The 22,429-nt window shown below is 37.0% G+C and overlaps 2 protein-coding genes and 1 pseudogene across 4 annotated transcripts; 2 read left to right on the top strand and 1 right to left on the bottom strand.

The window, feature by feature from the left end:
• Positions 1–649: 649 nt before the first annotated feature.
• On the top strand, positions 650–4,273 carry LOC133722264 (protein DEHYDRATION-INDUCED 19 homolog 3). The gene is made up of 5 exons (XM_062149107.1): positions 650–977; positions 1,576–1,718; positions 2,503–2,582; positions 3,114–3,365; positions 3,914–4,273. The coding sequence occupies exons 1-5, from the start codon at positions 902–904 to the stop codon at positions 4,020–4,022; spliced, it is 660 nt and encodes a 219-aa protein (XP_062005091.1). The 5' UTR covers positions 650–901; the 3' UTR covers positions 4,023–4,273.
• Positions 4,274–4,651: 378 nt separating this feature from the next.
• Positions 4,652–8,599, bottom strand: LOC133722263 (uncharacterized). 3 transcript variants are annotated; one of them, XM_062149105.1, is made up of 5 exons: positions 8,441–8,599; positions 7,538–7,861; positions 6,311–7,426; positions 5,255–6,215; positions 4,652–5,054 (listed from the first exon to the last, which is right to left on the bottom strand). In XM_062149105.1, the coding sequence occupies exons 2-5, from the start codon at positions 7,859–7,861 to the stop codon at positions 4,798–4,800; spliced, it is 2,658 nt and encodes an 885-aa protein (XP_062005089.1). In that variant the 5' UTR covers positions 8,441–8,599; the 3' UTR covers positions 4,652–4,797. The 3 variants fall into 3 exon arrangements, with proteins under 3 accessions (XP_062005089.1, XP_062005090.1, XP_062005088.1); XM_062149106.1 differs by having other exon boundaries at positions 6,311–7,330; XM_062149104.1 differs by having other exon boundaries at positions 6,311–7,861.
• Positions 8,600–16,159: 7,560 nt separating this feature from the next.
• On the top strand, positions 16,160–22,326 carry LOC133721785 (kinesin-like protein KIN-14I; annotated as a pseudogene).
• The last annotated feature ends 103 nt before the right edge of the window (positions 22,327–22,429 follow it).

The raw sequence follows: 22,429 nt of genomic DNA, 5'->3' as shown, positions 1-22,429 counted from the left end.
TATAAAGGAGATATAGATGCAACCTTTGTTGTTAAAACTTTTATCATTAGATAGGTGGAGACCGATCAAGATATTTAAACCTCGAGTGTGAGCATATCGCTCTCACTTATATGGAGATCAAACTTTAACAAGTTGAGACAATTATAAACTCTTTCATGTATCATGTCTTATCAATAAAAGTCACCTTTCAGCTTATATAATATTTAAAACATGAACTAAGAACAAACTTAAAGTTTTAAAGATATGTTTTTCTATAGACCCCGCACTATTGGCTCATACGACGTCTAAAATACATCTCATTGCCACTATAAAAGACCATCTTAGACTATTGTTATGGGCAACATTTTAACAGGGAATCTGTCTTAGGTGCCAAAACAATGGACCGAGTACTTGATTTTTGTCGACGTTTGTTACTTTGTGTTTGGTACATGGATTTTGAATACTAGATTGTTTTAATTAAAAACCGACCGACCCTAAAAAGGTAAAAAGCACCTTGGTTGTTAAAAAGTAACATTCCCCCCACGCGCCAAATCGAGGTCTGTTAAGCTCGTCACTGTCACACACACCTGACAGTCAGAGAGACATAGACAGAATAACAGACAAAGAGGAAAAGAGCTGTAAAATTCCCCATTTGTCACATTCACCGCACATTCCCAATTTCTCCCAACTCATCCTAAAATTTACCCAAATACACAAAACCCAATTCCAATTCGTTGGACTCCTTTCCTCGGCCACCGCCTTCATCCTCGTCGTCGGTTTCTTTCTCCAGCTTAAGCCTCCGTCTTTATCCTCAAATTCGATTTCTTTTCTTTTTTGGCTTTGTGAATCTGAGAGATCGGAGCAAAGCGATTAAAAGAAAACAGAAATTAAATTCATAAAACAAAGACCAAGACTCAAAATCATGGACGGTGATTCATGGAGCGCTCGTCTTTCCACCGCCTCAAAGCGTTACCAATCCGCTCTTCAATCTCGATCTGGTTAGCTCCTCTTCCATTTTTTTTTTTCGATTTTTTTGTTGTAAATTTTTCTTCTTTTTTGATTTGGTTTTGGTTTTGGTTTAATGCTTTGTTGGTTGCTGATGAAAGGTTTGAAACAGCTTTACTTTCTCTGTTTTGGTTACCGCTATCTGTTTAATATGGGATTAGAGAAAGTTTGGGTGTTAAATTGTTACTGTGGAATGTAAGGGAGAAAAGTTTGAAGCTTGATTTTATTTTTCCGCAGAAAAAGCTTCAATTTTTATCACTTCCCAGCTGTTTATGACCTATGAAAGTAAAATTAGTGATAATAAGTTAATAACCCTTCACTAGATTGAGCTTCTTATTAGTTTTTTTAGTGGCCAATCACTGGATTGAGCTGAATTCAACTACTTGGCTTCAGTTGTGTTGTTTCTTCAGTTATCGACTATGTTAGATACAATGAGTGAATGAGGAATTGTTTTAGCATTGAGGTGTTGTTTGTTCCCTTGTTCCTTTGGTATCTGAATCTTGGGGATGTCGTTGCCTTTACTCAGCCGATCAAACGCCTATATTTTTAATGAATGAATGTCTACTAAAACATGGTTTTATGGGAATGCAGATATGTTCATGGGATTTGAAGAAATTGATGGAGATGACGATATAAGGGAGGAATTTCCATGCCCGTTTTGCTCAGAATACTATGATATTGTAGGATTGTGCTGTCACATAGATGAAGAGCACCCGGTGGAGGCAAAGAATGGGGTAACACTCTTTTTTCTTATCCATCGAGAATAGCTAATCTTATTATATTGACCGAAAAGTAAAGTTAATTCTACTTCCTTCGATGCACATGATTAATTTCACCTTTTCTTAGGTATCTAGTGAGTAGTGAATGATTTTTCTTAAAAAAAAAAAAAAAAGTATGTTCAACTCCAAGCATCAATTTAGTAGAAGGAAACTGTTTAATACAACCTTTCTTAACTGTAGTTACAAAATCCTTCAATCTAAACTCTGCTAGCTTTCAGATGAATGGGAGGGATATAGCTTGTTATCCCAGCTTCTAAATGGTTGACTTTAGCCCTTGAAGAATTTATATAGTTTAAATGTCCAATGCTATATTACTTGCTTCATTTGGTATTGGAGTTCCTCTTATGTTTTGAGTGGTGAGAATCACATACGAGACTTTGGTCTTGGTTCTGAAGGATAAATTCTTTGGAGATATGCAGCATATTATATACTACGAGTTTCCAAAACCATAGTTGATGTGAACTTACATATAATCTGACCCACAAATGAGCTTTATACTGATTGTTCGATGGGTTTGTGCTGGAAATGAGAGGCAAAGGGAATTTTCCCCTCCTGAGATCAGAGTGTAGTGATCTGGTGGGCAAAAATTTGAGAATTAGATAACTACTTTTGTTGTGCTAGGCAAAGTTGCTAAGATAATGTAGTTGTGACATAATACATATTTTTTTTTCTCCTATCCCATGAGGATGGTTCTTTTTCAAGCTTAAGTTTACTGGAGGTGAACACTTTTTATTTGCAGGTGTGCCCAGTTTGTTCATTGAGGGTGGGGATTGATATGGTTGCGCACATTACCCTACAACATGGAAATATATTCAAGATATCCTTCTCTTTTTAGTTATTGTGTGTCGCAGATTTTTTTCTGTTAATTTTTCCTGCCATAGTCAACTTTGTGGTTCAATGCAAATTTTTTGGGTGTTCCACCCTTTTCAGATGCTTTCTGATATGAGTGATATCTCGTTTTGTCAAAATGAACTTTGTGCTTCACTGCATGTTTGTAAGTATTCCATTTGCCATTTGTTTGCAAATATATTTTCTCTATGTAGTCTGACAGATATGATAAATGGTTTAAAGTAGAATTTCTTCATTTATTCTCAAGAACAGTCTCCACTAATCCCCGTAACTGAGTCACGTTTCTTCCCTAATTGTGAACACCTTCCAGAAATTCGAGTTGGAGACTTCAAAACTTGTAGATCATTCATATAGGTCAATTGATTTGCCTTAGTGATGATTACTTCAAGTTAAATTAGGACGTTTTCTTCTTGGTTTTCATCATATGGCTAAGATTTGCTGCAATATTGATCAAGTGAAGATTTGACCCAATGCTCTGAATTCCTTAACTATTGATTACATGCAGCGCAAGAGGAAAACACGGAAAGGTGGAGCTCATTCAACACTGTCATTGTTGAGGAAAGAGCTGCGGGAAGGAAACTTGCAGTCTCTTTTTGGGGGCTCTTCCTGTTTACTTTCCTCATCCAATGTAGCAGCTGATCCATTGTTGTCATCATTTATTCTACCCATGGCTGATGATTTTGTCAGTGTTCAGCCTCACTTTTCAACGGAAACAAGCTTAGCCAAGAAAAGCACAGAGAAAGTATTAGAACGGTACGTTATTAAATCTTCAACTGCTTTTGATGTACACCTAAAACTTAATTCGCAACTGGCTTGAATTCGGACCTTCTAACCTAAGGACTAGCTGGATGCCTTGGCCAATTATTTTTCTTTTTGTTCAATCTGCCTTTTCTCTGTGAAAAGTGAAAAGTGAAAAGTGAAAAGTATAGAGAAAGATTGTTTTTTTTTTTTGGTTCCTATGGAAGTGTGCATTCACACAAACAAACAGTGTGCATAGGTTTTAGGTTCTGTGCTTGAAATCACTTTTAAGGGGCAGTCAACACAAACTCTGGTTGTGTTCATACTTCATATCTTTTAGGTGCCCTATGCTTATACCATGCTTAATCATTATCTTTCTTTTTGGCAAACTATATATGTTTGACTTTCATGTTCGAATGAATGATTAAGCTTAATACCATTAGGATTGTTGCACATGCAAATTGTGTTCGGTTGATTTTTCTCCCAGTATGCTTGAATTTTGTTGGTCTTTTTCATTTTACCATTGAAGTTCTTAGGTCTGACACTTACTATTTGTTGTCCAGAAATGTGAAGTCACCTCCTTTGTCTGTCAAGGATAAGGAAGAGAAAGTAAAAAGATGTGCATTTGTTCAGGGGCTGTTGTTGTCCACCATCCCTGATGACAGGTTATGAAGTTTCTAGAGGATGCCGCAGGAGTTGAGTTTCACAATCAAGAGCCCCTGCCTTCTGTTCGTTGTTTGTAGCAAGTATGCCAATGTATGAAACACACAGTGTGTGTCGAATAAGCTGTAGGAGAGTGTTGAGTGTAATTATGTGGCATGTCAACTTTAGTTTATAGGCCTGAACAAAACTTGATACCATCAGTTATTTTCAGGTCGTTATTAAGTTTAAAGGAAAAAAAAAAAAAGTAATTTCTCTTTTCATTATTTCTTCCCCTCGAACCCCTTCTTGCATACAGGTTCCAAGGGTGTTGCTTGCTTGGAGGAATGGAAATGATTCCATTCTTTGAGTGAAAACGAACGTGGATTCCATTTTGTTGTTTGGTTATATCATCAGAAACAAAAACTAGTGCAGAACTATAAGAATTAATAGAATTAAATGTGTATATGATGTGAAGGTGGTGCGGCCATTAGTGGTGAAACTTGGTGCTGGTTGTTAGGTCACAGGCCAACCATCTCCACTACCTATCAACCAGAAAACAAAAGCCCTTTTATACTTATATTAGGGATGGTGGTTGGTACAGTTGAAGAAACAGGACCAAACATTTTGAAGCAAAATAATTGAGAGCAACTGGCACTGAATTATTTGAATTATGCTATCTAAACAATTGGATTGAATATGAATGGAGTCGTTTGGAGTTAAATCTATAAACAGGTTAAAAGAAACCGTTTTCTAAATTCCTAACAAAATGGGGAGGGGCAAAAGCACACCCTTGCCACATCAATAACTAAAGAGCTAATCTCAACCACGGCGGTAGTTTGTATTCCATGACCCTCTTTACCACGTCCTCAACGAACTGTGCAAAACAAGATGAACAGCAACCTCTCATCAGACTTGTCTTTCCCGCCATTAATTCAATGTGAGGGCAGGGTGATGAAGGCGGCACAGGAACTACCTCACTGCCTGTGTGCTCCAGTTCACATGCAGCTAGGACGGTGTGCATAGCACTCCTTGCGATCTCCTGGAAAGTAGTAGAACTTTGGCCTGAAACACAAGAATACCAGTTTAAGGTTTTGAAACCGTCATAGGCACTTCAGGCTGTCTAGCATGCAAGAATCATAAGAATAAACGGCTGGATTCAGACAAAGGCAATGTAGAAATGTCTGTCTGAACCAAACCGATATAGCTTAAGAGTTCAAAACTGTACTAGGTGATGATACATAGCAGTTGAAAGCTCCACATACCTAAATCCCTATCTCGGGATAAGTTTTTTACGTGGCTTATGACCAATGATTGCAGTTGTTCCTTTGCTCTGTGAAAATCACTTGGTCCCATAACTGTATTGGGGGACACACCACCATCGGATATACTGCTGAAGTGAGGGGGACCTGATATTGTATTCTCTGTAAGTCCAGGCCATAATGTTCCATTGCTAGGTCTATCAGCAGAAGTTGTAGTTGGATCCTGGACTACTTGCCTTCTCTGATGGCTTGATGTTGACAAAAAGATATCATTATCCTGCACTTGTAGTGAGGGGTTTTCTTGTAATCTCTCCTCAAAGAATGTGTGAAAAGATCTGTCCATTCCGTCTGTCCTTGTATGCTGAACTACTGTTTCCCTCCCCTGAGCAGTTTGAGCATTTAAGACATCAGTACTCAAATTAGCAGATGAATTCCTCTCATTTCTACTGGCCAAATAATTCATTCTATTAGCAGTAATCAATTGCTGAATATGACGGTGCATTAAACGTCTTCCTGACAGAGTTGGTGCCCCTGCCCCAGATCCCGGGGAAGCTACTTGAAAACCTCCAACATGAAACCAAGGGGAGGAGGAGTTCCCAAATCCTTGAGTAATATAGGGACGAGGAGAGGACACTGAATTAAGGTCTATCTCTAAACCTTCACCAAAACTTACACCCGGTGATTGTCTATTAGGCAAGATGTTGTTTGTAGTTCTCTGCTCACTTAACCAACCTTGAACCTGGGAACTTGAGGATCCCAGAGCAACAGGTCTACAACCATCACAGTACCAATTACCTTCAGGTACTTCCCGCCCAAGACCAACACAAAAGGTGTGAGCAGGTGAATCACACACATCACACAGTAGCATGAGCCCATCATCTCCACCTTCATGACATTCTGTACAAATCACATTCTCATAAGGGTCAAGATAACTTCTCAGTTCTTCTTCTGTCGGCTGATAAACCTGCATAGAGAAATAAACCCATCTGAGAAAAAAAAAATCAAATAAAAAAAATACAAAATAAAGCACCACACAATGTAAGTAAAGTGATAAGGTACCTGATCACGCTCAGGGACTGTTATCACCACGTCTCTCAAATCAGTTCCTGCTCTTGTGGGTTTACTAATTGCTTTAAACCTCTGCTTGCATAACGGGCAGCGAGATTCCACTTTGCCCCATTCCATGATGCAGGAAAAACAAAAATAATGAGTGCAGCAGTCTAGTGTTCCCCTCACTCTTCTCTTATCTTCCTCAGAGAGACAAATTCCACAGACCTGCTTAACCACCTCGACCTTCACTTGCTCAACCTTTTCTTTACCTTTCCTACCAGGAGGCTTTCTTGGCAGCTCTACAATCTCTTTCTCCTGAATTTTGTCAGGCAGTAATGGGCTTCTCAAATTAGGTTCCAAACTTCCGCACAGCTGCATGGCTTCCCTCACTTGCTCTCTCTCTTCCTCAGAGATGGTGTAATCACAGTCAGATGATCCAGAAGACACAAAATCTGAATCGGATGGAGCAACAAATCTCCTCCTTTTGTTTGGCCTTTTTTTCTTGTTTTTCTCTCTAACAGGCAGGTTACTGTCCATAAAATCACCATCATCATCATCAGATCTTACTTTCCTCCTCAATGTACGATTCTTTTTTTGTTTCTTTCTCAAAGGCTTCTTTGATTTTCTTCTTATAGGAACTTTTTTCTTCAAACGCCGCTTGCCCACTTTCACATTAGTTTTCTTCTTTTTCACCCTTGATTCTTCTTCCAATTCTGAAAAATCATCTTCATCGGGTGTAAATTCCTCATCGTAGTCGTCGTCGTCATCTTCTTCATCATCATAATCCTGATCTGCCATTTCTTCATATGTAGCCCTTCTCCTCTTTTGTGATGTTTTAACCCTATTTTTCTGCCTTCCAGAGAAACCGTTTTGGGACTTTGATCTAGCCACCTTCCTCACCTCTTTCATTGCCTCTTCCTCTTCTTCTTCTTCCTCCTCCACCCCAAACTCCTCCAGCTCATCCTCCTCCTCCTCCACAATAAATAAAGCTTTACCCTTTTTTGCTCTTGATCTACCGTTCTTTCTCACCTTTTTCATTTCTTCCTCATCTTCCTCCTCCTCCTCCTCCTCCATAATAAATATATCTTTACCCTTTTTCGCTCTTGATCTACCGTTCTTTCTCACCTTTTTCATTTCCTCCTCATCTTCCTCCTCCTCCTCCAGCTCCTCCTCCTCCTCTTCATCCACAATAGATCTATCAATAAACTTTGCTCTTGATCTACCGTTCCTTCTCACCTTTTTCATTTCCTCTTCATCTTCCTCCTCCTCCCCGTCCACAATAAATCTATCAACACCCTTTTTCGCTCTTGATCTACTGTTCTTTCTCGCCCATCTCACTTCCTCTTCCTCTTCCTCCTCCTCCTCTGCAAAACTACCAAAGCTCTCTTCTGATGCATTCCCATCCAACGAGGAGCAATAATCCTCCTCCAACTCCTCAGAAACTAGCTTTTCTTCATCTGAAATCACATAATCTTCATCCGAATCATCTGAACCCTTATAATCTGACCGAATCCGTGGCTTGACTCTTCGCTTGGAACTAACTTTCCCTCCCTTTACCATCTGTTTCTTGCACCAAAAAAAGGCCAAAAACCCACATATCATTCCAATCCCCAGATTCCCAAATCCAATCACATTAAAAATAATAATAATAATAATTGCTTCATCAGAATTTTGCTGATGTCCGGTTTTCTTATTAATCAAAATCAATCAATCAAACATTTCCAGTCACCGATCTGCTATCAGCATTGAAATCCCAACAACAACAAAAACCCAGATTCGTTTTTCCTCCAAATGGTTCTCAACTTACACCAAAATTCATGAAAAAAAAAATTGAAAATTTACATCCTTTTGACTCTGTAAACAGCCACTTCCTGCCCCTCTTCTATTTTCTTCAGCTCTAATTTACCCAAATTGTACACAAAGCACAAATTCCCAATTGAAAAATCAAATCTTAACAAAAAATTCTCAAACAAAAAAAAAATTAAAAATCTCACACTAAAAAAAAAACACATAAAACAAAAACCAAGACCTGGCCTTTACAAACTTCTCAAATCAGATTCCAATCCATGCGAAAAAAAAAAAAAAAAAATACCCACATATATACACACACAAATTTTACAGAGAGAGAAACGTGGGTACCTGAGATAGAGAGAGAAAGACAGCACCGGAAACAATGGTCAAAAAATTATTTCTCTTTTTTTTTTTTTTTTTTTTTTTTGGGGTGGTTTTATTTTTGTTTTATCTGCTGCTGCTCTGCTCCTCCTCCTTCTTCTTCTGCTCTCTGTGTATTTTTTAATTTGCACATAAAAAGATTTATACTTGGGCCAAATGAGGCGTTGGCACTTATGGCGTACGCAACTTGCCTCCCATAGTTGGATGTTTCCTATTCCGGAATTACGAAACTGCCCTCCTCTCTCTCTCTCGGGAGCCGTTATCGTACGTTTAATATCCTTTTGTGAGTCATGGTGCATTTTAGTGTTTACTGCAACGAACTGACTCCCGGGATTTTATTGGCGTCTACCTCAAAACAGCCCTTTTCCAGTTTTCCCCCTATTCTCAAAAACTTAACTGTTTCTTTTCTGCAGTTATTATTTTCCTTCCTGGCAAATCACAACATATTCTCTCTTCCTCCCTTTTTACCCTTTTTTTTTCTTTTCTTTTCTTTCTTTTTAATAATTTTTGGTGAATTAGAAAGACGATAAATTATAGTTTGACCCATGTCAAGTGTGAAGCGTTTTTTTACTTTTGCACCTCGATGTTCAAAGGGTCTCGATTCAGTCTCCTGCTCAGCTGTTACGTCAAACGTTACAAGCTGTCACGATAAAAACGAGAGTTGATGCGTTATCGTCCAGGGTATACGAACTGAACCGATAGTGAACGAAATTTGGGGCGGATAAAGAACTTATTAGTGAAGAGAAAATGTTATTTTGCTGTTATGATTCACATATGCAATTACCAAAACAATATTAATTGTATAGTTAATGAGTCTGTATGACTAAAAACGTAAATCTTACATGTAACACCCCAATAAATAACGTCTACCAGTTAAATTGTCATAGAGTATACCGAGAACAAGAAAAAACAAAGTTTTAGACGACTATTGCTAACAATGTAGAGAATGAGGTAGAAGAAACGTACTCATCCACAATCTATCCTCCCATTTTCCTATCTTCTTTACTTTATCATTCTAATTTGGCCGTATGTGGTGAACAACGACTGTCTTGTTGTGTCTTTGTCGTCTTCTTAATATATTTATTGTTTCAATAATTTTTATTCAATATAATTATTTAATAAAGAAAAGAAAATCAAAACGGTCATAGAGTAGGAATTATTACAATCGATAGCAAAGAGCGAATAACACCCTAATTTAGGATGTAATTTGCAATTAACCTATTATAGAAAAAGCATCCAATAAAACATAATTCTCTTTTCTGTTTTACATTTTAAAAAATAAACCCAATTGTATAAAAATCTACAAACAAGGAAAGCCGTATCATCCAAAACCCCTTTATAGGAAGCCATAATTTTGTAATTAGAAGTGTCCAATTACACAGATCTTCCAAGACACATTTCCAATGTCCAAATCTGATGGAGAATCATAACCTATAAAATACATTTATAATGGATTTAGATTTAGTAATAGAGTTAAAGACTTGATTAATCAAGTGTTTGTTTTTATTATTCCTTTTGCTGTCACCATTATTGATAAATAAATAATTCCTCTAATTGTTGACACCCCACCAAAATGTGTACTCACCCCCACCATTACAAAATGACATAAACATAAAGCTAGAGTACATTATCATATCTTTAACTTTTTTTCCTAACCTGAGCAGGTAAAACCCAAACACATTGATCATGTTTTCAAAAGTTCATAATTTCTGATGCAAGACATGAGGTAAAGAATGCCAACATTGATTTGATAGCTTTTAACAGTTGGGAGGAAAAGGTACAAAACCATTGTGATTAAAACCGAATTTTCTCCAAGATATTTTGACAGACAATGCTAGTTTAAAATCAATCAACAAAAACTATTAGATAAAAAAAAATTAATTGCAAAAAGATAGTCAAAATTTCATGTTTCAAATGGTAAACCTATTTGGACTGATACTTGGGTCTGAGTTTCTAACTAACCGTGGACCTAAAGCAAGGTTGGTGGAGCTAGCATTTGGGTTGGGCTAACACGTTTGGATTTGGGCTGGGCTAACACGAACTGAACTTCTTGCTTGAGCCTTTCCTGCTCCAATGGTCTTTCATTGATGAAAATCCAGCCCACTTAATATAATTTCCAACCCCCAAGGATTTGTTTGGACTTTCATGTGGCATGATTTAGAAACTTGGATATGATGATATGCATATGGAGGTAACAGTCAAAATGCTGAGATGTATTACATTATGCAGGGCATCTTTAAGGAGAGTTGGGTGGTGAAGTTGAACGTGGATGAATAAGCGATTAGGTGGTGTTGGAGATACTATTTTCGATAATAGTGAGATTTCCATAATAGGATGCCATATTGGTAAGAGATTAGGTATCTCGATCTCCTACAAAAAGTGAGATTTCCACAATCTTCAACGGTTAAAGTTTGCATTTGAGAAGTGTGTTTTTGAGTTTTGAGTTAGATGCACATGCGGTTGTCTTTGCTTTATTAGAGATGGAAGAGTGTTGTTTTACTTCCGATGAGAACCTTATCGAAGAGATCAAATGACTCTCTCAATAGTTTGATCATTTGATTTGTCTAGCTATGCAGTTTATGATGTAGCACATTCTATTGCTATTGTGATTTGACAGGAGTAGCTACCAGGCTGGTTGATCAAAGTTCGTGTCAATGCTAATGCTGATCGATGTTTCATAAATCATGTTCTAGGTGTGGAGTGGTACTCTTTTCTTTGCCAAAACTGCTATGAGCAAGTCTTCAACAAGGCCAACTTCAAAGCGTTCGACGCATCTTTATGTAAACTTTCCAATCTATTATTGAATTTTTCATTATCAATACAATTGTATAATTGATGCACAAGTAGGTTATTGTTATATTAATCTTGGATCACCTTTCTTTTAGGAACAACTCACGATCAGCTTTCTTTACTCCCACCATACAAATATGATAGCACTAGAAGGGAGTTGAGTTGTCCAATTCAGCGACTCCGGCTGTTAGGCATATATAAGCCCCTAACCACTCAAACTTGTTAAGCATAATACCCAAACTTTAGGGACCATACTAGTGAAGAAAGATAGGATATACAACAATTTCTGCCCCTTAAAGAAGAACATCGAAAGCTAGCTTTAAAGCCAAAGCCCTTGATTGATATTGAGCTTATCTTTACCCCTAGCTAGTCAAAGCTCCTTCGGGCATGCTAGATTTTGGTGAGGAACTATAGGACCAACAGACAAGAAAATGTGGGAAATATGACCAAGTTTTTGTAAGTGAAGGTCAATCACACCAAGTGAGAGAGAAAAGGTACTCATAAGTTAGTTACTTACTCATAACTTTCTAGCTTTTACCCTCCTCCATCTTATTTGGTCGGTCCAGAGAGTGAGCTATGCAGGCAAAGACGTACATGAATGCATTATGGATATCGATTGAGCTGTCATGGTTTTATGGGGAACTGTCATGATATGAGTTGCTTAATGGCCTTACCCAGGCATTACATAGATATGATGTCACTTTTCATCCCGTTTTTGTTTCTTTGTTTCTGTTTTTTTTTTCCCATTGAAAAGCCACAATATATAACATAAGTTTTGCCATCATTATTCTATCAACACGACAAAAATTTCAGTATATTCCTGAACGTAACAATATATCATTTTCGTGCAATGATAAACCATCCCTTCTAATGTTAAGTAACTCTGTGTTTTGCCACACATACTGCATGTCATGTTCGCTCAATCACCTCTTACTATTTTTAAAGCCAATTAACAATAAACCACCCCTTAATAATGTCAAGTAACTCCTTGTTTTGCAACATTGTCATGTTCGTTGGATCACCACTTACTACTTTTATAGCCAATGACAAAGGGGGATTTCTCAAGTCGACATCTTTCGATCTAGAGAGATCCCTGGATAGGTCTACTTCTCATCCCCTCACATAATTTAAGCAAACTGAGCTTGCTAGCTAGTTGATCGATTGGCTGACCCATGACATTACTCTCTGCTAGCTAGGTCTACATGAAAGTGAAAAGAAGCTAGCTTAAACGTGCTAATTAAACTTTGCATCATGGCTGCTTCTAGAATTAGTACGTTTCACAAACACTACTTCAAATGATGGTCCATACAAGTACGTTTTGGAGATGTATAGCTAGCATTGACGTGATTTTACTAATTTTCATTCCTGTCCTAACCAGGAGATCATGCATCTTCTGTGAGAAAGACACTAGTCATCATCTTCGTCCGTCAATCTTGTTACCTCCAACGTAACTTTCAGTAAAACTTACCTCGACTAGTTAATCAATGGTAAGATATATATATACCTTGTTGGAAATTTTATGATTTAAAATTAAAATGTATTTAATATTTCATTATTTATTTCGAGAGTTATTTTCATTTTGTGTTTATTTATGTATTTATGGTTTAACGGTTTTATGTTTTAAATATATGATTATTATTTTACCGTTATATGGTTAATGAGACTATTGATGATCATGGTAAGTGTGGCCTATATAAGGGTACATGGCTAGAGTTGGAAGGCATGTGTCGTTGGATATATTGTCAGATATGAAATATCGAGATGGTTGGATACATATGAGAAATATCATGAGAAGAAAAGGCACTCCACCATCATGTAACCACTCTAGCACAACACCCTATCCACCTAAAGTCCTCTTCCATATTATACATATATCTATGTTAAATATACACCGCTTTGAATACATGGGTGATTAAGGTTCAATGGAGCTTCTTAGTTGCACGGCGAAGCTCGAATAGTTGTTATATCATGGGGGAAGTTCGTCATTCAACCTTGTGCAGTAGGTGACGAATCTTCTTTTAGAACAGTGCGCTTGCACGCCTCAACTCGATAAGTTTTCCTATATATAAATTATCTATATATTATTACTTTTTTTTACTTTTATTTTGTTTTCTTATTCTTATTCTTATTATTATTTCTCAATATATTGTCATATTATTTGTATTTTAATTTTACAGAAATTGTGTCCCATATTTTTTACAACATACCTCAATTAAGAAATTACTGCATATACACACACTCTTCAAGTTTTTGTACACAGAACACCATATATTAATCGATCCAATAATAAATATCGGACCCTGATGCCGGTGGAAGTGATGCTGATGTTTGATCTGATTTTGTCGACGTGATTTAGCCGGACCGGTGGAGCCCATTTCTTTGCCAGTGTTAGTCGGCCGGCAGTCCTAACTTTAACAAATACAACATATGCCGGCATGGAGCTTCGGGTCCTGCCCGAGCTACTTTTGGGACCCATATGCCTATTTGTCAATGTTAACAGTAACGAACTTTTAAAATTGGCGCTCCGAACCTGTTAGGCTCGTGTGCTAACCCAACCGTAAGTTTGAATCATTCAACCGTTTTGGAGGGAACGGCATATGAATTGACAGCACAGCCCTTCAATTTTACTTTATTTACCGTGATGCTCATATCTATGATTCACTTCGCATGCAAGGCGTGGCGTTTCATAACCATTTTGGTCCGGTTTGATGAATCGTTAATTACACCTCTCAAGACTACTCGATTCTAGCCGCCTTATCGATGTCCCCTCCCTATCTCAATTCTCTCTTGTTTCTCCTCTATTAATTCTATCTTTATGTCTTCTGTGGCTCCTTCATATATATATGCATCAAATTTGCGAGTTTCCGGCTGAGCCGTGGTCGACAATTTGCTCGATCTAAATGGGTTGAAGAATTGACCTAGATTTCATCAGAAAGTCTACCATTACAATACCTTATAACCAATATGGTTGGTATGGTTATCCACCAAATAACTTCAGTTTCAAGATAAACTCTATCATAATGTGCTTTAACAAGTATGATCGATCATATGTGCAATTCTAGTATAGTTTAAAGTACATTTGGTGAGATTGGTTAAGATCACACTTACCCTAGCTTAATATCAAAAGTCCTGAATTCTAATTCGACTTGCTCTTCAATCCATTGAATGTACTGAAAAAACTAAAGAGAGGAAAAAATATATCACAATTTAGTTTGAAATGGATCATAATAAGTTAATTATAAATTACATTAAACACTTAAAATAAAATTAAGATCATGTGCATCTTCTCCTAAACCCACCCCACTTCACCCCCACCACAAAAGCCTAGAAGAATCTTGGACTAAGCAACTTTTCCATAAAAACATCAAAAAGATGAAAAATATTAGCATATATATCTTAAAGATATATAGGCTTGAAATTCAAAAAGCATTTCTTCTATATGACTGCAAATGGCCTAAATCATGAAGTGGTGCTCATATCATGTGCTCTTACTTGCCTTGTCCATGTTAATAAGTTAACGGGTCATCAATCATCCTCAGTGTCAAGCGGAAAATTAGAAGATAAGGGTGGTGGTGTCCTCCTTCAATTTCCTTTTCATCTGTTTGGGTTATATTTGATTGTTTTGCTAGGCAAGGCTGCTAGGCTAGTCCCCCCTCTTTACCCTTTTTCCTTTTACCCTAATTATAACTGGTCCTGTGTATAGTATTAGATGTTTGATCACAGCCTTTTTGGGGTAGCTTCATGATTGTGAAATTCTGTGTAAGATATAATTAAAAGTGCTAGCTCATGAATATTAAGTTAGTTAATTTCAAGAAACATTATATAAAGGCCCTAGTTCTCATTTCTTGGTCAAGTGCAATGGTACTAATCATCATTCTAACTTTTGAGAAGTGAATTATTAATTGTTTTCAAAAATGATTAATTTCCCTAATAACCATGCTCGCCTTTACAAATAAGCAAAGACGAGGGTACCCAATGAAAAGAATGAAATGGCATCTTAAAAGACATTTTGGACTGTTTCTGCTACTAAATTATATGCACTCACCTGTAATTAAGTATATATGACCTCTGACTTTTGTTTATACTTATTTAATGTAATATCAAGTAGGTGACCAGATCCTCTTGAACAAAATAAGTAGATGACTAGGTCAATTTAGAACAATGAAGGTCATTGTGTATAGGGTTGTCAGTTGTGTATATTTGACATAGAAGGAGATAAATGTGTCAAGACTCACAACTATATGAATCAGTTGAAAGAGTTCTAGGTTATGTTAGCTCAATTACAAAACAAAAAGAAACCCTAATTTAAAACCATCTTAAGTAAGATATTTTGATAATGTGAATCACATCACTCTTACACAAAAAACATATATATAATCTATCAAAGTAGGATACAAGAGATATAATATTTATCTATAAATTCAATCCCTTGTGAGTTCAAGGAACTACATCTTAATCCTTTTTTCATATAATATTAATTTATTTAGTACAGATTTCGATTTGGTATATGAAAGGTAACGATTTTTCTTATTTAATCAAAGAAGCTGTAATTTTTTTTTTCTGTTAAAATTAACAGCAATACAATAATACACACATACATATATATATATATAAACCCCACCCTATATAAATATATATTTCATAGTATTGGATGATCACCATCTCTAAAAAAAAAAAAAAACTCAATTCACCAAAAAGGGACTGATTTTCTTTTTTCTTTTTCCAGCAAAAACTCTTTAATTTCTAATTTTCCTAATTGTCTGTAAAAGCTTTTGTCGTGTTGTGGAATATAAACCGTTAAATCCCATCTCTCCGGGAGGCTCGGAACTAGGTTCGGTGTAGCTTTTTCCTTTCAAGATTAGACAGACAACAAGCTAAAACAGAGAGATGGAGAGAGAGAGAGAGAGAACCCAAGAAACAAAGCTCAGAAAAACCAAAACACAGACACAGAAAGTGAGGGAAAGAAAATTATCCCAATTCCAATTTTCTCTCTCCCTTCACTTTCCATTACTCCTTTTCTTCTTTTTTTCTTTTTTCTTCAAAATAGGACCTAATCTTCACAGCCAAGTCTCCCTCTATATCTAATTCCAGTTTCTCCCTAGAGAGTTCAACCAATGCTTCATTCTATAACACAAAAATCCCATAACTTTTCGGGGTTCCCATCACAAATTTGTGGTCTAGCTGCATTGTTCTCTAGAGAAGTCTAAACTTCTGGGTTAATGGAGAGGAATTGAATTTTGAAGTAAATTTGATTTCCTGGTGGTAATGGCAACGGAGCAATCATTGCCTTTTAATGTTGCTTCTGTGGTTGAAGCCGTTCTCCAACAGCATGGGACTCGTCTCAGCGATGTGGGATTGGCTTCAAGGAAGGCAGAGGAAGCTTGTAATATTCTTTCCTTTATTTTCTACTTTTTCTAATTTATTGGTTCTTCATCTTCCTAGGTGTTTTCTGGAATATGTTACTGAATTTTCTTGATAAATGTACGTGGTGAGGTGTTAATTTTAATGGAAATGTACTGCAAAGGAACTTTCTTTTTAATACCTGGAATGTTTTAATGAAAGCCAAATAATCCAATTTTTCATAAATGGTTAGCTTTGGTTATCTCTGTCTCTAATTTTTATTGATAGAATTGAAATCATGGGAGGGTTAGTAATGGGTGAGGAATAGTGGAATACTACCATTTGGTTTAATGCAGCTAAATTTGGAAACATAACTTGAATACATAGTTCTGTTGCTTTATATTTCAATCATCTTGGAGATGAATTTTGATATCATGAGTATCAAATATAAGTTATTTAACACACCAATTCAACAGTAGAAGCTACGTTTTCTCAGCCTATGACTTGAATTTCAATGAAATGTAATGTAAATACTATTATGCAGCTGTGAGAAGGTATGAAGCAGCTGGGTGGCTTAGAAAGACGGTTGGAGTGGTGGGCGGTAAAGATTTGCCAGCTGAGCCCTCTGAAGAAGATTTTAGGCTTGGATTGCGAAGTGGAATAATCCTTTGCAATGTTATTAACAAGGTTCAACCCGGAGCTGTGGCAAAGGTATGGATCAACTTGGTTTCTATTTTGTCTTTGTTCAGGCTCTTTTATATGTTCCTATTTGTTTATCGAATGGTTTGATGATCGAGGATAACTGCCTATTTGTTCTTAGGTTGTTGAAGGCCCTTGTGACTCCGTGCCTATTCCTGACGGGGCTGCTCTATCAGCATTTCAGTACTTCGAAAACGTCAGAAATTTCCTTGTGGCTGTGGAGGAATTGGGGCTTCCAACCTTTGAAGCCTCTGATTTGGAACAGGTTGGTGCTAAGAATACATTTATGGCTGTGCACTTGCAGATTTTTTGTTTTTGTTTTGTGGTGACACTTATCCAAATTTTGAGTTTACAGGGAGGAAAATCTGCAAGTGCAAGGATTGTCAACTGTGTTCTAGCACTAAAATCATATAGTGACTGGAAACAAGCAGGCGGAAGTGGATCATGGAAATTTGTTGGAAACTTGAAACCACCTATCTCTGGGAAACCCTTTCTGCGAAAAAATTCTGAACCATTCATGAGTTCCTTTACAAGGACCTTATCATGGAGTGAAAGGTCGCAAGATAGTTTCTCCAGTGAAGATCCCAATGAAGCAGTTAGTGAGATTTTCTGTTTCTTAAATTTTCTTTTACATTCATCAGATAATAGAGTTTCATTGTTTTGTCTTCTAATTTTCAGAGTTCTTCTCATTCCTTACACATGCTAGTACGTGAAGTTCTTTTGGACAAAAAACAGGAAGAAATTCCATTTGTAAGTATCTTAAATTATACTGATGTGGATGGGAATCAACGGAAATTAAATCGAATTTTTGTCATGAAAGTAACTGTGGAGACACTTAAGGTTGCTTCCTGTTATTCAGAAAAATCAGCATTCCCTTCCGATATATTGTGATCATTTAGTGGATTACCACATTTGTTACTCTAAGGATAACATTGTTGCTTATATTACTACGTTTCCTATTTTTCCTGAGCATTCTGTTTTACTCAGGGAAACCATTTTCTGTTGCTTTTGACAGATTGTGGAATCTATGCTGAGTAAAGTAATGGAGGAGTTTCAGCATCGGCTAGCAAGCCAAACTGAACTGGTAAGTAGCTGCCTGTCCTCGAACAATGGCTTACTTTTTCATGTGCTATTTTTCTTCTTCTTTTTCTTTCTGAGAGCTCATTGCCTCCTTAGTGTACATTATATATGTCGGGTGACTAAGTTCTACTCTGGTTATACTTGGATCCTGCTTCCCGACCAGTTTTGGACTTCTACTGTTTTGTGTCATTGTCTTTAGGAAGATGAAATATATGTGCAGTTTCACTATTAATTACTAGGTTACTATCAAGCTTCCATGGATGATTTACTCTGTTTGATAATGGCAGGTAAAAGCACCTTCCAAAGATAGCCCTGGCCCTGACTCTGACTCTCCATCTCTTTCTGAACCTGGTTCTGGTGATATCAAGGTATGTCTGCATGCATTTAGATTCTCATTCACCATACTGTTGTGAAAATGTAGAAGACTTGATTCAATGGGATAGCATTTTGTGTAACTTTGATTGATTTTGCAATTGGTGACATTTTCTTTTACTGATGGATGATTTAGAATGAAGAGAAAGCTGCGAATCAAATAAAGAAGGATGATTGTTGCAATCAAACATATGACCATCAAGAGGGATCAAAAGGCCAGTTTGTGAAACATAAAATGTTGGTTGAACAACAAAAGAAAAATATTCAGGTAAACTGCAGTTGTATCATAATAGCTACTCCAATACTGCAATCTGTCCTAAAGAAGTACTGGTGAAATTGGTGCTAATATCCTGTAGGAATTGAAACATAATCTATATGATACAAAAGCAGGAATGAAGTTTCTACAAATGAAGTACCAGGAGGATTTCAACAGCCTAGGTAATATATTTAAACTAAAATCAGTTTTATTCTTTTTCTTTCCAAATTCTTAATGATGCTTGAAATTTATAATGAGCAAGGAGATCCCTAACTTGCTCATTATAAATTTATAATGAGCCATCCACAGCAAGTACCATAATTAGTTTCGCAATGTAGGTATGCACCTGCATGGTTTGGCTCATGCAGCATCAGGATACCAGAAAGTTCTTGAAGAAAATCGCAAGTTATACAATCTGGTGCAGGATCTGAAAGGTAAGTTTCTGGTCCTCCTATGTAAATCAATCCCTATATGTTTTCTACAAATTTAATAGTCATTAATTTTGTTTAATTAGGAAATATAAGGGTGTACTGCCGAGTGCGTCCTCTGTTGCCTGGGCAAACAAATCGTTCCAATACTTTTGATCAAATAGATGATGGAAAAATTACAATTGTCACCCCTTCAAAATATGGCAAAGAGGGGCGGAAATCTTTCAGTTTCAACAAAGTATTTGGGCCATTATCAACCCAAGGTTAGCTAGCTAGTCTCAAAGTAGGTTCACTCTCAATCATACTTGTCAGCGTATTCACCATCACTTTTCTTTCCACGCAGAGGAGGTATTTTCAGATACGCAGCCTCTCATTCGGTCAGTTCTTGATGGTTACAATGTCTGTATATTTGCTTATGGACAAACCGGGTCAGGAAAAACTTATACTATGGTATGACATGTGAAATTATATTTTAGATGATTTCATCATATAATGGGTATTGATCCTGAAAAATTATAGACTAAACTGTAGATTTATTTTGTTCACCACCAATATAGACTGGACCGACTGAGGTTACGGAAGAAAGCCGAGGTGTAAATTACAGAGCATTGGGTGATCTATTTCAATTATCAGAACTGAGAAAGGACACCATTCGCTATGAAATTTCCGTTCAGATGCTTGAAATTTATAATGAGCAAGTTAGGGATCTCCTTGCTGTGGATGGCTCTAACCAAAGATATCCTTTCTGAGTCCTGACCTTACTTTACTTTCTAGATTGTACGTGATGTTCCTTTTAGTCATTAAATGCATATCATATTCCTTTGTGACCTTAACTCCAGCTTACATTAGAAATTCGAAATAGTTCTCAAAACGGCATTAACGTACCTGAAGCGAACCTTGTACCTGTATCATCAACATCTGATGTTATATATTTGATGAACCTTGGGCATAAGAATCGTGCAGTGAGTTCTACAGCCATGAATGACCGGAGTAGTCGTTCCCATAGGTAGGACATCATTAGAATATTAATATGAGAAGTACTCCTACATTTGCATAAAAGCTATATACATTGACTTCCTTCTGTTATGATAAACAGTTGCTTGACAGTTCATGTTCACGGAAGGGATCTGGCATCTGGAAGTATTCTTCGTGGTTGTATGCATCTAGTTGACTTAGCAGGAAGTGAAAGAGTTGATAAATCCGAGGTGACTGGTGATAGATTAAAGGAGGCACAACATATTAACAAATCTCTCTCAGCTTTAGGAGATGTCATTGCCTCTCTTGCTCAAAAGAATTCACACGTTCCGTATAGAAATAGTAAACTCACACAACTACTCCAAGACTCACTTGGTAAGAATATTTTTAATAACCTTGAGCTTACGTGGAAAACTCTCATTTATGGTTGTCTTCTTTGTAATTATTTGATTGGTCTTTGTGAGATCAGGTGGGCAGGCAAAGACACTCATGTTTGTTCACATTAGTCCTGAGTATGAAGCTCTTGGAGAAACATTGAGTACCCTCAAATTTGCAGAACGGGTTTCCACAGTTGAACTTGGTGCTGCTCGAGTCAACAAAGATGGTGCAAATGTTAAAGAGCTGAAAGAACAGGTGATCTTTGGCTTTTATGGTTATAATCAATTGTATGTGCAACCTCTTTTTTACTGTTTATTCTTTTTATATCAGATTGCTACTCTGAAGGCAGCCTTAGCACGAAAAGAAGGTGAGGGAATGCAGTTGAAAAATTCGCTCTCCCTAAGCCCTGAAAGATTTAGAATGAATTCTGCTGGCTCTTCGCCTATGCATCCAAGAGGGAAAAGTACTGGAGATTTTTCCGGTGGTCGTAAGCAACCAACGGAGGATTTTGGAAATATAGAGGTACATGGCCAAGTAAATAATATCAATACATAGATCAAAATTTTATTTTATCAATGGTCTCTAATCACTTCATTTTGCTTCATAATATTTGGATTCACCAGGCTCGTAAAACCTCTACATCAAAGCCAAAAAGGAGAAGTTTGGATCTTCAAGACATGTTGATGCATTCACCTTCATGGCCACCGGTTGGTAGTCCCAAAGTGAATGGAAAGGAGGAGGATAAGGAGTTATTTTCATCAATTCCTGGTGATTGGGTTGATAAGGTGATGGTGAACAAGCTTGAGAGTAAAAGTAGAGAACAAAGTCCATTAAGATCATGTTGGGATCATGTGGACAACAGACAGCTACCAGATATGTTTGGTCAGAGTCGCCTCTCACACCCTTCCATCATATGTTCAACGACAAATAAGGAGGAGAGTCAAGACTTTGACGAATCTGATGATCAACTTGATGCTGCAACTAGTGATTCTTCAGAGCCAGACACGCTTTGGCAACTAAATGCTCCTATTAAAGCTACAAACATTCCAAATGGGTTGGGAGCAAAACCAAAGAAAACTAACTGCAGGCCGGTAAGGAGCCCAGAAACTAGGTAAACTCTGATTCCCATGAGTTAATAATTACATTTATCTTTTAAGTTGCATTATCTGATGGTTTATTCAGATCGATGCACGTACTACTCTTCCCTAGATGTGTTCTGATACAATATTTCACTTATCTTATTGTTGTTAACAGAAGTTTCATTCCATCACTACTTCCTTCACCGTCGCGAAAACCGCCCAATGGTGTTAGTCAAGCTTTGCCTAAGAGGCATTCAGTTTCTGCTGAAGGCAAGCGAAGGTATGGGAGTGCAAAGTGATGATGAGTTTACTGTTCATGGTGTGAAAGTTTGCAAGATATATAATTTTTTTGGGTCATTTTTGTGTATTCGTGTCTATAGAGGAACGGAGAGAAAGTGAGAGAAGTTTCTAGATATGTATATTTGAAATGGCAATTATTTTAGTTGCCTGAGTTTCTGTCGCGGTGATCATAAACTAAAAGCAAAAATTGACTTGGGCATTGCCTTTGTAATTAAACAACAAAAATTGACTAGCTTTCTAGGATATATGAGAATATTCA

The sequence above is a fragment of the Rosa rugosa genome, chromosome 7 (assembly GCF_958449725.1).
Source record: "Rosa rugosa chromosome 7, drRosRugo1.1, whole genome shotgun sequence".
Taxonomy (NCBI): Eukaryota; Viridiplantae; Streptophyta; class Magnoliopsida; order Rosales; family Rosaceae; genus Rosa; species Rosa rugosa.
Note: the sequence above shows the minus strand (reverse complement) of the source record. Positions and strands in the feature narration are given on the sequence as shown.